The 13,631-nt window shown below is 35.2% G+C and overlaps 1 protein-coding gene across 6 annotated transcripts in view; it reads right to left on the reverse strand.

The window, feature by feature from the left end:
* Positions 1–466: 466 nt before the first annotated feature.
* LOC149569855 (protein EMBRYO SAC DEVELOPMENT ARREST 30-like) overlaps positions 467–13,631 on the reverse strand; it is a 63,380-nt gene continuing 50,215 nt past the window's right edge. For all 6 annotated transcript variants that reach the window (XM_089822567.1, XM_089822566.1, XM_089822571.1 and 3 more), the window contains exons 8-12: positions 10,199–10,311; positions 7,811–7,901; positions 5,648–5,776; positions 1,871–2,424; positions 467–1,711 (exon numbers count right to left, since the gene is read on the reverse strand). In XM_089822567.1, coding sequence (XP_089678693.1) covers positions 1,132–1,711; positions 1,871–2,424; positions 5,648–5,776; positions 7,811–7,901; positions 10,199–10,311 — 1,467 coding nt within the window. In that variant the 3' untranslated portion in view covers positions 467–1,131. The remainder of the gene's footprint in view (positions 1,712–1,870; positions 2,425–5,647; positions 5,777–7,810; positions 7,902–10,198; positions 10,312–13,631) is intronic.

Raw genomic sequence — 13,631 nt, forward strand, 5'->3', positions numbered from 1 at the left:
CCAAAAGATCGACCTCCTAATGCCTCATACAACCACTAAACTTATAGAACACATGCAACGATTAAGCCATGTCACGAATTCCAAAGAAAATTGGTGTTGAAAACTTAGATCTATGATAAATTAAATAAAGATGGGATTCCCAAGATACGGCTAAACATACATAGTAAAATTCCAAAATTGTTAAGCAGTAATAAGTTTTTTCCCAATTAGATCATAACTAGATAAAACAGATAAAACGGCGAATAATTTTTTCTCAATCCAATTAGTTCAGCCCGTATTAGTACATGATGCAGAATGGGACAAGACTCTCAGATCACCCTCAAATTTGTTGCAAACAATCCACGTTACAGTTGAACATGTATAAGTGAAAAACATGCGGAGACAAAATTGCATGTAAAGAATCATTATGCTCTAAAATGCCAAGAAGACCAGTATATGCTGATAAGTTTTGGAGATCAAACAAGGCTATAGAAAGTCAATCATATTCATCTCAAACAGATAAAATTTCAGCTGAGCTCAGTACTTTAATGTACAATGGAGATCAAGACAGATTGACCTTCAAATAATTATCAATAAACAAGTTGCAACCATCCAAAACACGCTTCCTCCATCAAAGGGAAAATTAGACCAGGAATTTGATTGCTTACTATCACAAACCCTGAGGTATAAGAAACAATGCGTTAGCACGTGCTTTGGGCTGTAGATGTCAAACGGCTGAAAACATGCCAGAAACACCAAAGTGGGTGATGCTGCTTAAGAGTTTGTGTTTTCACATTTGTTCATCCTTAAAAACATGTGTTGCAATACAGAACATGATCTACATTGGACAATATATAGGCCCATGTCACTCGGCATTGAATGCTCAGTCCAAGTCCTTAGTATCTGAAGCCAATACAATACCATTTGCATGGCTGTAAAGTGTCAATATATCTACAGCCCTTCGTATTTTCATTTCTATTACATAATTGGAAAGTAGTGAACTCCTGGATTGCAAGAATTACTTATATACATACATGATCAACCTGCATGATATCATGCTTCCTTCTAGTTACTTCATAATGGAACGGGAAAACCAAATGACTTGCACTCATCCCATAATCTTTGGCTGTATGTCCAGATTTTTTATGATATTTAATCATTTACATCTAGCTCTTCTTCGTGTTCCATTAATTGGATATCTTCAGACTCACTTCCTGTTTCTTCTGATAGGAAATCGTCAGACTCACTTCCTGTTTCTTCTGATAGGAAATCTTCAGACTCACTTCCTGTTTTTTCTGATGGGAACTCTTCAGACTCACTTCCTGTTTTTTCTGTATCTGTTTCGTCAAATATGTCATACGAAAACTTTTCTGAAGTTTCCTCCGTTTCTTGAGAATCTTCTTCCTTGGCTGTTTCTTTCTCAGATGGTACTGATCTATGATTGTTCATCCATAAAGGGCAGCGATCCTCCATTCTAGACATTTTCCTACTCTGATAAGTTCTTCCCATACTTCTAAGATGGTATGGAGTATCTGAATCTCTCTGAACTCGACACGAGCATTCAGGTAGTGGATGAGAGAGAAAAGACAATGGTTTTGAAGTCTGAGACATTTTCTTGAGGCCTTCTTCGTCAGTAGTTTTATTCAGATGCTCTTGAACAGAACTTGACCAGGTAGGATTAGGCTTGTAGATGTGGTCTTGAATATACTCCAAGAATTTAACAAGAACTTTTCTGTGTAATTGAATAAGCTATGAAGTTGTATCAGAACATGTTAAAAAAATAGAATTATACACATTTCAGTAGATAAACAAAACAAACTCGTCATAATACGTTGAATTCAAAAGAATGAAGAAATTATAGAAAATTTTCATGAATTCAAATTTTGTTCACCTATCAGGGCGAAATGTTTTAAGTGGCGCTGATTCATAAACTCTATGTCCCATTACGAAACTCGCGAAGTTTGGTCGACCATTCCCATCACGATCAAATCCAGGAAAGAAAGCGTCTGCTTCAACACAGACAATATAATCTATTGCTTCCCAGAGCAACTTATGAGCTCGCATTCTTGAGTCCCAAATTTTTGGCCCAGGTTCTTTTTCAACCTCGGCTACCCGACTCCACCAAACATCACCAGTATAGGGAACTTTTGACCTCTCTGCAGGTGGTGGAAGAGGCCTGGGTCGGGGACCAGCCTTGTTCCAAGCTATAAGCCTCATTTTTTCACTATTTAAAGGTGGAGAAGGTGAAGATATGGGAACCAAAGGATCCTCTGGTCCGTAGATCGTCAACATTTCACTTTTGGTGGAGAGCAATATCCTATCAACAACGTTACTAAACATTGCACGAAGAGGGGTCAGCACCCGCTGTCCACCAAAGATTTCTCCACCTGATATATATATTATAGTGTCATGCGGATAGCCCATAGCTCGTAGAAGAATACCAACCTGCACAAAAATAATTAAATTCAGTACAGCTTGCGAAAGAAATTCGAGAAATAAAATGCATTCATAGAGAATTAAGAAGACCCGTAAGCAATCAAAGACATATATGTTTTACTTATTCTCGTATCCTTTTCCTGCTCGCACAACCTTCTGCACCAAAGTTTTCACAGATTTATGACTTCTTTCCTTTGCACCCTTTTTATTGTGTCATATATCTTTAACACATGGATCTAAATGTATATATATGGAGTCAAAGCTTAGTTCATGTCCGCTAACATGGTAGGACCAAACTGTCAGCTGGTGTAGAGTATCACACGTTTCATTTCAAAATGCATCCCGAGTTAGCTTCCACACGTTGGCCAAGAAATCATCCAATATCATGTCCACTTATTGCACATGCTTCATTCAATCCATACTCCTGTCCCAAATTTGTGGAATCAAAAACATTTATATGAAAATGTGCAGGGCAACAAACCGTCCTGTTCCAGAGAGACGGTAACTGATAGACAGAGTTACCAGATCAATAATGTGAACTCTCTGGAGCTCCAAAACTAATGAAAACCTTAAGATAGATATCTCAGAGATCTAGAAAATTTTGTCCAAAATGCATAACCATAGTCATGTTGGAGAGACGTGGGAAATAGTACTAGCAAAATACTATTAACTTGCATCTCAGAATGTCCTAGAGAATATCAACAACAGTGTGTTGACATTAATAACAACCCAAAACAACATTCTCCTTGATCAATGACATGATAATTTGGTTATTTCTTGTTTGGTATGACTCTAGAGCATTGGTATTCCCCTTGCTCCGTTGCTTCATTTTATGTATACACTCGGGTTATTTTCCAAACTAAAGGATCATTTCTTCCATTTCCTTCATGCTAGCTTTTGTTTCTTTCATATAAACGATATAAACCTTGCAAAAGTTAATTTGCTCTGGACAAACTTCTGATATATCTTTGAGTGCCATCGTATTTATGTACAGGAAACTAATATTCATACCCTACTTCTGTAAATCATTTCTTGATTGGTCTAAAGCTTGCTGGGGAGTTAGATATCACCCCTTCTATTCAAAAGTTCTGCTACGCTGATATTTTATGATATCAAGAATTCATTAAGAAATAACTTGCTGCCAAGCATTCTTTCTTTTTTTGTAGTTTTATAGGATCTAGTTTGGTGAAGTGTCTTCCCTTTGTTTTCCGATTTTGTCTGATATTTATAAGCATTTCTTTTTCCAGCCATCATCCCTTTCTTCTTGTGTGGTCACAAGCTCTAGAGCTTTCGATACAATGCATTTCCTCTGCGTCCTCCAGAATTAATAAGCTCTCTTGCCTTGGAAGTTATCTTCCCTCAAGGAGGTAGAAGGGATGATTGTATAAGAGGGATACAATTATTCCATATTCCATTGACTCACATTCTCTACTCAACTATCTAGCTATTCCAAAGCTGAAAAGGGATTTGGGGTTTGAAAATGTTCTCTTATGTCAGGATTGGTTCTGTCTATTTATGACGAAAGACTAACCCTATGTCTCTCCTGTAAATATCCTCTTGATTTAGTCGTATTCTGGGTTTTAGTTCTCCATAATATCCTGTTCCATGGCTCAATATGGCTCTAACTGTGGTGTTCTCTCAGAAACGCAACTTGCAGCTGGCTTACTGCAGTACATATGTTTTATTTGTGTTCATGCTGATAGCAAATAAAGGCTCCTACGAAAAAGAGATATTCAAGAACAATGTTAGGACAGATTATGTAATAGCCAAGCACTAATCCTGTAAGTGAAATCAGAGGTTAAAATATATTATCTTATGGTGTTACACAAATCTCCATAGAATCTTCTCTCCTTAGATTTCAGCGAATCGGAGGTGCAACCTAACCCAAACAGAGATTGTGTACGGCAGTTTTTCCACCAGGTCAAAATCGAAGATCTAGTAGTCCATAACATCCTTGATTTATTCATAAACAATGGTCCCCTTCGAAAATGACAATTTTTTCTGCAAATGAGGAAAATATTGACATAAAATTAAAAATACTATCGTCGCCTCATCAAGACACCAAATGCTTAGTTTTGCTTCCATCTTTTGGTACAAGCATTTTTGGTTTCAGTGCCTTTAGGGCATGCAGGTCAAAGCTTTCTACCTCAGGTTGACAGATCTTTGACATCACTTCATCAAGAGGGAATTAGACTCTTAAATGAATTTCCATCCTTTGCTAGAAGTAACAATATTGTCTAGTTTGAACAGAAAGTTGGGTTGACCACTGTTCTTTTACTTTAAAACATTGCGCAAATAGTCTTTAGAGTTCTACGAGGAAAACTTAGCAACTGCCGTCTTATATAAAGGCTGAAGCATACTTAGGTGGATCACAGTATCCAGTGGGCAGAAAAGCTAATGTCTGATTGATCCTGGACTGATTTTTGAGTGGACAGATGACTTCGCCGCAAAGAGAAAAGTGGGGACACCAGAAAATATTAACATGTTTAAACACAGCCAATATCAACATGTTTAAAGTTTAAACACAGCCAATATGCCTCAGCATTTCAACCAAAAGCGTCCACATAAAACGTTGCAAGCAAATCAGCTAGAGGATATACGGCTACCAAAAGCTGCTCAATTTTGAGTGCAAGCATCAAGGATGTGAATTAATTTTGGTGGCAAAGAAAATTATGAGCTTACTTCAAGCAAATGAGACCCTAGCTCCTTGATGGGACTCCTCTAAGGTGTTTCTGTCTCCTTTTATAGCCTTCTTGGCAACACAAAATATTTACCAAAACAGGAAAAACAGCTTACTCTGTTCAGCTTTTGCACTTAATTAAGACTTTTTCCGAACTTCTGTCATGTTAATGGAAGTATTATCTAAGTGAGTGTAGAATAAATGAACTAAAGTCCTGGCAGAGAAGCAACAGGATGGCTTTTTTAATACGCATGAATGGAAATCTCAGTGTAGCTAAGAAAGATCCAAGCCACATGTAATGTGTACCTCAGACACATGGAGGCTTCTGGCTGAAGTATAGAATAGCATAATTCTAGGGGTTGCAATAAAAATTATCAATCTGTCATGGTTTTAAGATTTTAGGTCCTTTTGTCCTTCAGGCAAGTTACAAACAGATCACAAACATGTAGACTCGTGTCACTCAAGACCACTTCTGTAATTTTGTACTCCTTTCTTCTTTCCTATATTTAACTGAAAATCTTGAGTTGCTAATAGAGTGTAAAATAGACAGACCTCTTCAGGCATAAGAGGGCATGAGCCGTTCTGGCGCTGCATCTCCGAATTAATCGAACTTTCTCCTTGGACGATCCCATGTCTAATCATCCATGATCTTCTACGCCGTATAAGCTCCGCATGAATATCCTACAACATTTACATTATAACTATATTCGTAAAATACTAATCATAATAAAAAATTAAGGAACTATACAGCTATTGCATTTTAACTACAAAATGGCACATTATTATTAGTCCCTGCCTTATAAGGCAGGGAACTAATGTTTATTTTTTATCCTGGCTATTTCTTTTTCGAAAAAGTAATTATATTCTTAAAGTTTTGGTCAGTATATTTATAAATTCATTTATAACAACATAAATCCTTTTTTCTGATTCATCAGATACTATTTTCCTGGCCATAAATTTTTTTTGAATTGAAAAATGTTTTAAAAAAATTCAAAAGGATAAAGATGTATTTAATATTCTTGTCAGCAATTGTCAGTAACTGAAAAGATGAGCAGATTTTGAAATGTGGAAGATCCAATAGTCTCACTGGATCCAATATACCTTCCATAAATGCGAGGGCTTGATTTGATTCCTTTGAATTTTTTATACACCATTACGCTTTGCACACCCAGAAAGACTGTTTTGTAGAAGACAGATTAGAATATTTGAGAGGAAATTCCTCATCTGTAGAAGAATCCTTTGCAGTTGCATTATGAAAGATGTATTAAGAATGCAGAATGGATAATGATCGCCGCTGTTTTAAAAATTACTTCAACCATCTTTTCCAGAATCCTCTAATAATTTCTATAAAAGTATTACTGCCTTTATTCAGTGTTTTCAGTCTTACACTTTTTCTCTATTTTAATGATGTTTTGTCCGCTTCCTCCAGATTAGGTGAGGGGGAGAATACTTTAGCTATATGTTCATCTATCTAATTGATTTTTTACCACAAATTTCATAGTATATTATTTTTTTTAAAGTAAAAACTAATGAGTAAGCATTAAATTTTATTTATTAAATAAATATGATTTTAAATGTAAATGTAAAATTTATATCTATTTAATTTTTTTATTTTACACGTTAATCATTTTAGACTATAAAAAATAGAATGTTTTTACACTTTATTTTATATTTATATTTTAAAATAAAATTGTAAATATTAAAACTAAAATGTACATATGATGTTATCTTCATTATTTAACTTATAAATGTAATTTTTTTATTCAATTTTTCATGTTTCCTTAGCAAATCATTATCAATTTTATAAATAAATTGATTATAAAATTGTCAATTACAATTAAATTTTTACAAACAACCTACATGCTGACAACTATAACCCTACTATTAACCCAAAAGGCAGGGACACCAGCTCACAAAGAGCTCTTGTTTACGGTATATGAAGTGCTTATTTAAAGGCAATAAGGTGCAAAATAGGAGAATTATTATCCAAATTTCATTTCATGGAATTATTTAGGACATTTAATAATGGAGATTCAAAGCTTTTAAATTAAAATTTGCCATAAGGTGCTGGAATGATAATGAATTCACATTTTGCCGGTAAGGCACATTCTGTAAACCAACAATAGGCCCATTTTTTCGTACCAAACATCTTGAAATACATTTCGATTCAGATGGGAATATAATGAGATATGGTTCGATACATAACAAAATCTTTAAACCATTTTTAAAGTTTTTTCAAAAAATAACTCTAATTGCAGTTTATGGTTTCACACAGATAGGTTTGAACTGTCAAATAAACATTACTGCACGATTCATTCATTTAGAAAAACTATATTTACATTAATGTTCTGTAGACATCAACATATGCGCCACGTTTTATATAAATTTTGGATGAATATTCAAAATTTATATTAATTTTTTAAAATAACTGGAATTTTCATTGAGGTCAAAACTGACTACCAGTTTTCTACACAGGAAGATTGGAAACAATTCAGTACATTGAATGACAAAACACAAGTCACAGAATTAGTTGATATTTGTCCTATTTTCTCATAATTATCTCCTCTTTATTTTGCTTGTTTACTGCAAAAACTGCTTTGTCAACAGAAGTAAATAAATCATTGAATTTGATCTTACCTTTGCACTTCTACCTATAAATGAAATAACTATGGTCATTGTGAAAATAAGCTTACTGTAGTACTAAATGCCTGATACCTGGAACCGTTCTGCACAGCCATGATATGCCAATGTCTCTTTCTCTAGGCCAGTATGAAAAGCCAAATAGGGCCGCCCAGATGCATGCAATCTGATCCATTTTCATATCAGAAAAAAATATTAAGCAATATTTGAATAGAAGGGAAACATTTAATGCATAGCATCTTCCTTAATTACTCTAGCCACGTTGTGATCAGAGTTTCTTTTTTTAACTGTCTTTTATATCCTGCTGTTTCTGTTGGCTCTGTGTAGTGGCTTGGCAGGTAGGTGCTGGCGATGTCTGGCTAACTACTTTAAGGGGAAGATCTCTGTTTTATGAGTGCAGAAAATTGCAGCAAAGAGAAAACACAAATAACTCGAAATTTATGTGGAAAAAATTAGTTAAAAACTGGATTTTTCTATTCACTTGCACTCTCCTTCATCCTGATGATGGATCGCTGTGTGATCTGAAACGTTGATGTTAAGAATTCTTAGAGAATCAAATCCAGAAAACTGATATGCATTTCTAATAGATTGTGGAAATCTGATTACTTTGACTGGTAAAAGTATACCAATAAAAAACCACGGGCTAACGTCTCTTAATTTTATTTCTTGGGAATTTTTACTGTTACAATAATGTGCAAACCGTATAATCAATCATGACTCTAAGTTGCATATAACAAACGAGTTGTGGAGTTCGAATTACAAACTTCTTACTATATTTAGCAAGTATGACTCGTACAATTACATGTAATACACTAGTCGAAATTACTATTTTTGATAAGTCACCAAAATGACTTTTTATTTATTTTAAGTCAACTCATACAACATTAGTGCTGAAAAAGGAGTTGAATATAACACTTATGTGAGGGAACAAGACTGATTGAAGGAGAGAGTAAAGATATGTTCAGTTATGATATAAAGGACAATATCTAAAAGTATTTCACTTGTGAAGCACATCACACTGAGCCAAGAAATCGAAAGCATGCCTGGATGACATTATGCAGATAAGGAGAAAGTGTTTATGGGAAATCAAATTTTTATTCCCTTTATTTTATTTATGTTTTTAATGATTATGTGCAGGTGTAATAAAAGCTAGTAGGAGCGATGCAAAGAGAAATGATGATTTTCGCAGGAGGGGGGACTAGAAAAATAGAAAAGGAACAAATCAGCAAAGGAAGAGGATCTTTTGTTCTTATTAGAGGTTGGAAGCAAACGAAGGAAAAATATGATGATTTGTTTAAATATCTAACTTGATAGAAGGGAACACTGTGGCTTGATTCTTCAAGTCAGGTAGATAATCTTATGATATCAATCTCTTCAAATTGTCCAAATCAGACTCCTCTGATACAGGAGGTTCAGAATTTCTCAGAGGAGGGGAGGATGATGCAGAGCATCTCCCTTATTGATCTGTCCACATTGTGATCTGAATTGCTTTTTTTAACTGTCTTTTATTTCCTATTGTTTCCATTTTGTAATTGGCAGTTTTGATTGTTTTTTCTAGTTTTGTGTGTGGCTTGGCAATAGGTGCCAGAGCAAGCTAGCTAACTATTGTAAGGGAATTTTTTTTTGGCTCTAAAAGTGGGATCGGATTCATAAAGAAAGGACAGGGAGTCCGAAGTTGGAAATGGCTGTAACTATTTTCTATGCTATGATTTGTCTACGGATCAAGAAAATATCAGTAATATATCTATTCTATTAGAGATTCCAGCTTTTAAGTTTCTTCTCGTATTTTTTCTATTCCTGGTTGATTGTAATGATTGCTCCAGTTTTATCTATTTTATCTTGATTTGAGTCAGATGGATAACTTTTGATAGTAGCAATCTCTTGAAGTTGTCCAACTCAGACTGCCCTGAAACAGGAGTTTCATATTTCCTAAAAGAGGAGGATGGTGCAGAGCACCTCCCTTAATTGCTCTGTCCATATTCTGATGGGAGTTTCTATTTTCTACTGTATTTTAATTCTTTTTGCTTCCATTTTGTAATCAACAGTTTTGGCTTTGTCCATCTTCGGCTTAGTGTAGTGGCTTGATGGGTAGGTGTGGGCACTGGCTAGCTAACTATTTGAAGGGAAGATATTGTAGCTTTAAAACTGGAGTTGGATATGCAAAGGGAGGAGAGGGATGCTAAAATTGGAAAGGACTGTAACTATTTCCTGTGCTGTAATGTTTGTCTATGGATCAAATAAATATTAATTATATAATATGTATCTATTCCGTTTAAAGACTCCAGTTTCTGAGTTTATTCTCGTGTTTTTTCTGTTCTTGGTTGATTGTTTTGATTGCTTCAGTTCATTCTATCTCATCTTGATTTGAGTTGCATTACAATTCTAGTACACTAATGCATGAATATATATACTTGAAAAATGGGCACCCAACACAAAAAAAAAATAAAGAAAGAAATTGAATACCTTTGTACAATCCTAAAACCAAGTTCTTGAATCTCTAGACGAAAATGAAGAGCATGGAAAGCGACCCTACACCTTAGTCTCTGAATTTCTGCCAAACTAGGAGGTAGATGGGCCTGTCACAATCATGGAAGTTCACAGTTAGAAGTTATTTATCTAGAAAGCATGATCCTATTTACAATAAATAATTTCTGCCAAACAATGTGAGTGAAAACTAATAATATTGGTAATGAAAAAATCAACGTCCACAAATAACAATATCAGTTCAGTGTGACTAGAGTAGTTTAGCAAGAAATAATAGCAATAGCAATGCCCAAATAGAGGGAACTTAAACAGAACAACAGATACAAATGGGGATTCCAGGATATTCTAATTGAAGAAACTAGTAAAGACGGAGTTATTAAGTAAGATTTTGTCACAACCACCAAACATGCCAGAGAGCAAGGAGCTGATAGTCATCCTCAAAAGTAGCATATGTAAAAGCATCACGCATGCCTGCTGGAGAATAGAACTCTTAGAAATGCTTGGACTGAATTAGAAATGCTTGGACTGAATAGGCCTGACAACTAATCCATGCTGGCCTGAATAGTAGTTGATTGGGGACCAGTAGTAGTATTCAACACAAAAGATACCCTACAGCTCCAAACTTTGCTGCACGTGTGATAATACTTATCTATGCCTCTGTTATTCATCAGCTCCTTGTTTCCTTGGGGAATTTTTTCCTCACATGCCTATGAATACTTGTACACGGATCATACTGACTTACCACTTTAGATTTACTCCATTTGATTATGTTTGCATTGTTTTAATTATTTTCTGTTAAGTTTCTTGTTCAGATCCTAGATTTCATTTTCACCCTAGAAATTTTATGTTGTAACCAATCATATTTTTGCCCTGTTGACCTATGTTCATAATTCAGGGGTCTTATCATTATTTCTTTCTTTCCTTTCTACTCCTAAAACAAAAGCCTTGGCATCAAAATAGCCATCCTCGCTGATACTCAATTCATCTTTGTCATCTGCCCATGGCCTTCTTAGGTCTAGCTTAGAATTACTGTAACCTGCATAATTTGAACTCCTGTATTTGTTAAACTTGTGACATCTTATGTGTTTCAGCCATTCTAATGGAATATTCTTTTTGTTTTTTCAATTCCAATTATATATCCTCCAAAACACTGTCTTTTAATCCTTTCATAGCATAGTAATCTACCTCAAACATTCTCATGCATCATTGGAAATAAAAGCCTCAAAAATTTATTGAACATTCATTAATTGAACATTGAAATGTTTTGATTGAGAATGTGTGAAATATTCTTGTTCGTTCTACAATTTTTTTTTTAAATGAAATTTGCAAATTGAACTTTCTGTCAACACATTTTTACAGTCAAACCACTCTGGGTATGAAAATCAAGATTAAACTGGCATTCATTAAGTAATCCCCTTGAAATGAAGGATACTTATTATATTATTTTAACCTTTTACCCTGTCATCCTTGGAAGGAAGTGGAAATCATCACTTATTGCTTTGGATGAGAACTTGAGGTATGATCATTTTATTATAGCTATCATAATCTCATACTTCAACTTTCTCGCCTTGATTAATTTGAAGAGGCTTGCTGTATCATTCTTAAGCCATAGAACAAGAATAGGCATGACAAGGGAAAATAGGAATGAATAAGAAGTACATCTTATACTGAGTACTACTCCATAAGACATTCATGACTTACATAGGCACATCAATAGACATGTATGTATGCAAGAATACTTGATGATAACAGTTCTTTTAAAAACCGAGGATATGAATAAAACAACAATTACAACATACAAAAGTTTAAGTGAGACAGGAACAAAATCCAATTTGGCGGGACCTTTAAAAAGGCAAGTACAAATCAGACACATAAAGATCTATAGTCTTTCACCAATGCAAAAAGAAAGGCATAAGTGGGCAGAATAAGAGACCTAATAGAAAACGAAGACAGCAACGAACAAGGTTAGTAACCTGAGCAAGAGATTCAAAAAGCGTACCCAGTTTTTTCCAGAAATACTTGCTCATCAAACATGGCCTGTGGGAAACTCATGCCTACCAAGGTTAGTGGCTTCTTATAGGCTTGAAAATACTGATTTGTTTACCCTGCTACATTCTAGTTTGTGGCTATTCCACAAACGATTGCCCATTGAAAGTTGAGATATGCTCCCTGTTTGAGAGCAGAGGCTTGTATGGTCATTGAATCATGTCAATCGTCTGTAGTTTCATCCCTCGTCGTTGTAATTTCTGTTGAATGAATTGAGGAAGCCTACTTTTGTTTCTCTCATTAGAAGGAAATTGCTAATGACTTCTGTCTGTGCAGATGCTGAAGTTTAACTTCAGCAAGTTCAAGGACTCTAGTTAGTTTTCATGCAATTTGAAAGCAGAGTCTGAGTTTCCTTTTGCCCCTGGATTTAAGGACAGAAGCACAGCTGGAATAGTGGCATGTTGTCTACTTTGTCTCCAGTCCATGAACTGTGTCAATGATACTTTCTGGTGAAATAAATAGGGAAGGGTTGGAAGGTGAGGCATTCTGTGGAGGGGTTTCAGGCATGGAAAGAGGAATTGGCTTATAAAGGAAGATTTAGTTTTGCTAAAAGATTGGAAATTAACCAGACAAATGAGGGCTGTCATACCAAAGTTAAGGATTAAGTTGGCAGAGCAAAGATCAGCAGGCTTAAGTACCAACCTTACATGATATCCAGAAAATGTGTTTAAACACGCAGACCAAATGCAAAATTGATCTAAAAACATCTTTAAAATCATTAGGTTGTTGATGTCAGTTTTGTACCACTACATAACATATTAGCAATTGAACATTTGATATGGGGTATCAAATCCTTAATTCCTCCCTTGAAAAGTTAATACTCATGGGGACATGAGAATAACTCCAATGTTCCTTACACCTATGGATACTAACTCAGTATATCGATGTGATTTGCTGGTAATCATGTAGGCGGGCATACATTATTCATTCGAAGATAACTTGGTGGTACTTCGCTTGCTTGACTTGTTTTTTTCTCCTTGATCACTTTCACTTTCAACTACTCCTACCGCTAAATGCTTATTGCTCTACTACTACTCCTATGGGTGGAGAAATTAGGAAATGGACGGGGATCTAACCAAATGAAAGCTTGCCAGCGGGCACTACCTCCATTGGTGCAATGATTCTAAGGGATACTCTTAGGATTTTCACACTGGCACCTATCTTCCAACCCAACTTGAAGTACAACCGAAAAGATGATATGCAAGTAGAACTTAGGAGCGACTCGACTAGATTACCACACAAGGCTTCCTAACAAGCCGTTAGGATGCTAGTGGCCTATAATATAGGTCCCTATCAAACATTCACTAACATCACCATACAATTAGCCATCTACTTCTACTCTAACAAAATGAAATGAAATCCTACT

Source organism: Cupressus sempervirens, chromosome 3, assembly GCF_028749045.1.
Source record: "Cupressus sempervirens isolate cs-2001-9-10 chromosome 3, ASM2874904v1, whole genome shotgun sequence".
Taxonomy (NCBI): Eukaryota; Viridiplantae; Streptophyta; class Pinopsida; order Cupressales; family Cupressaceae; genus Cupressus; species Cupressus sempervirens.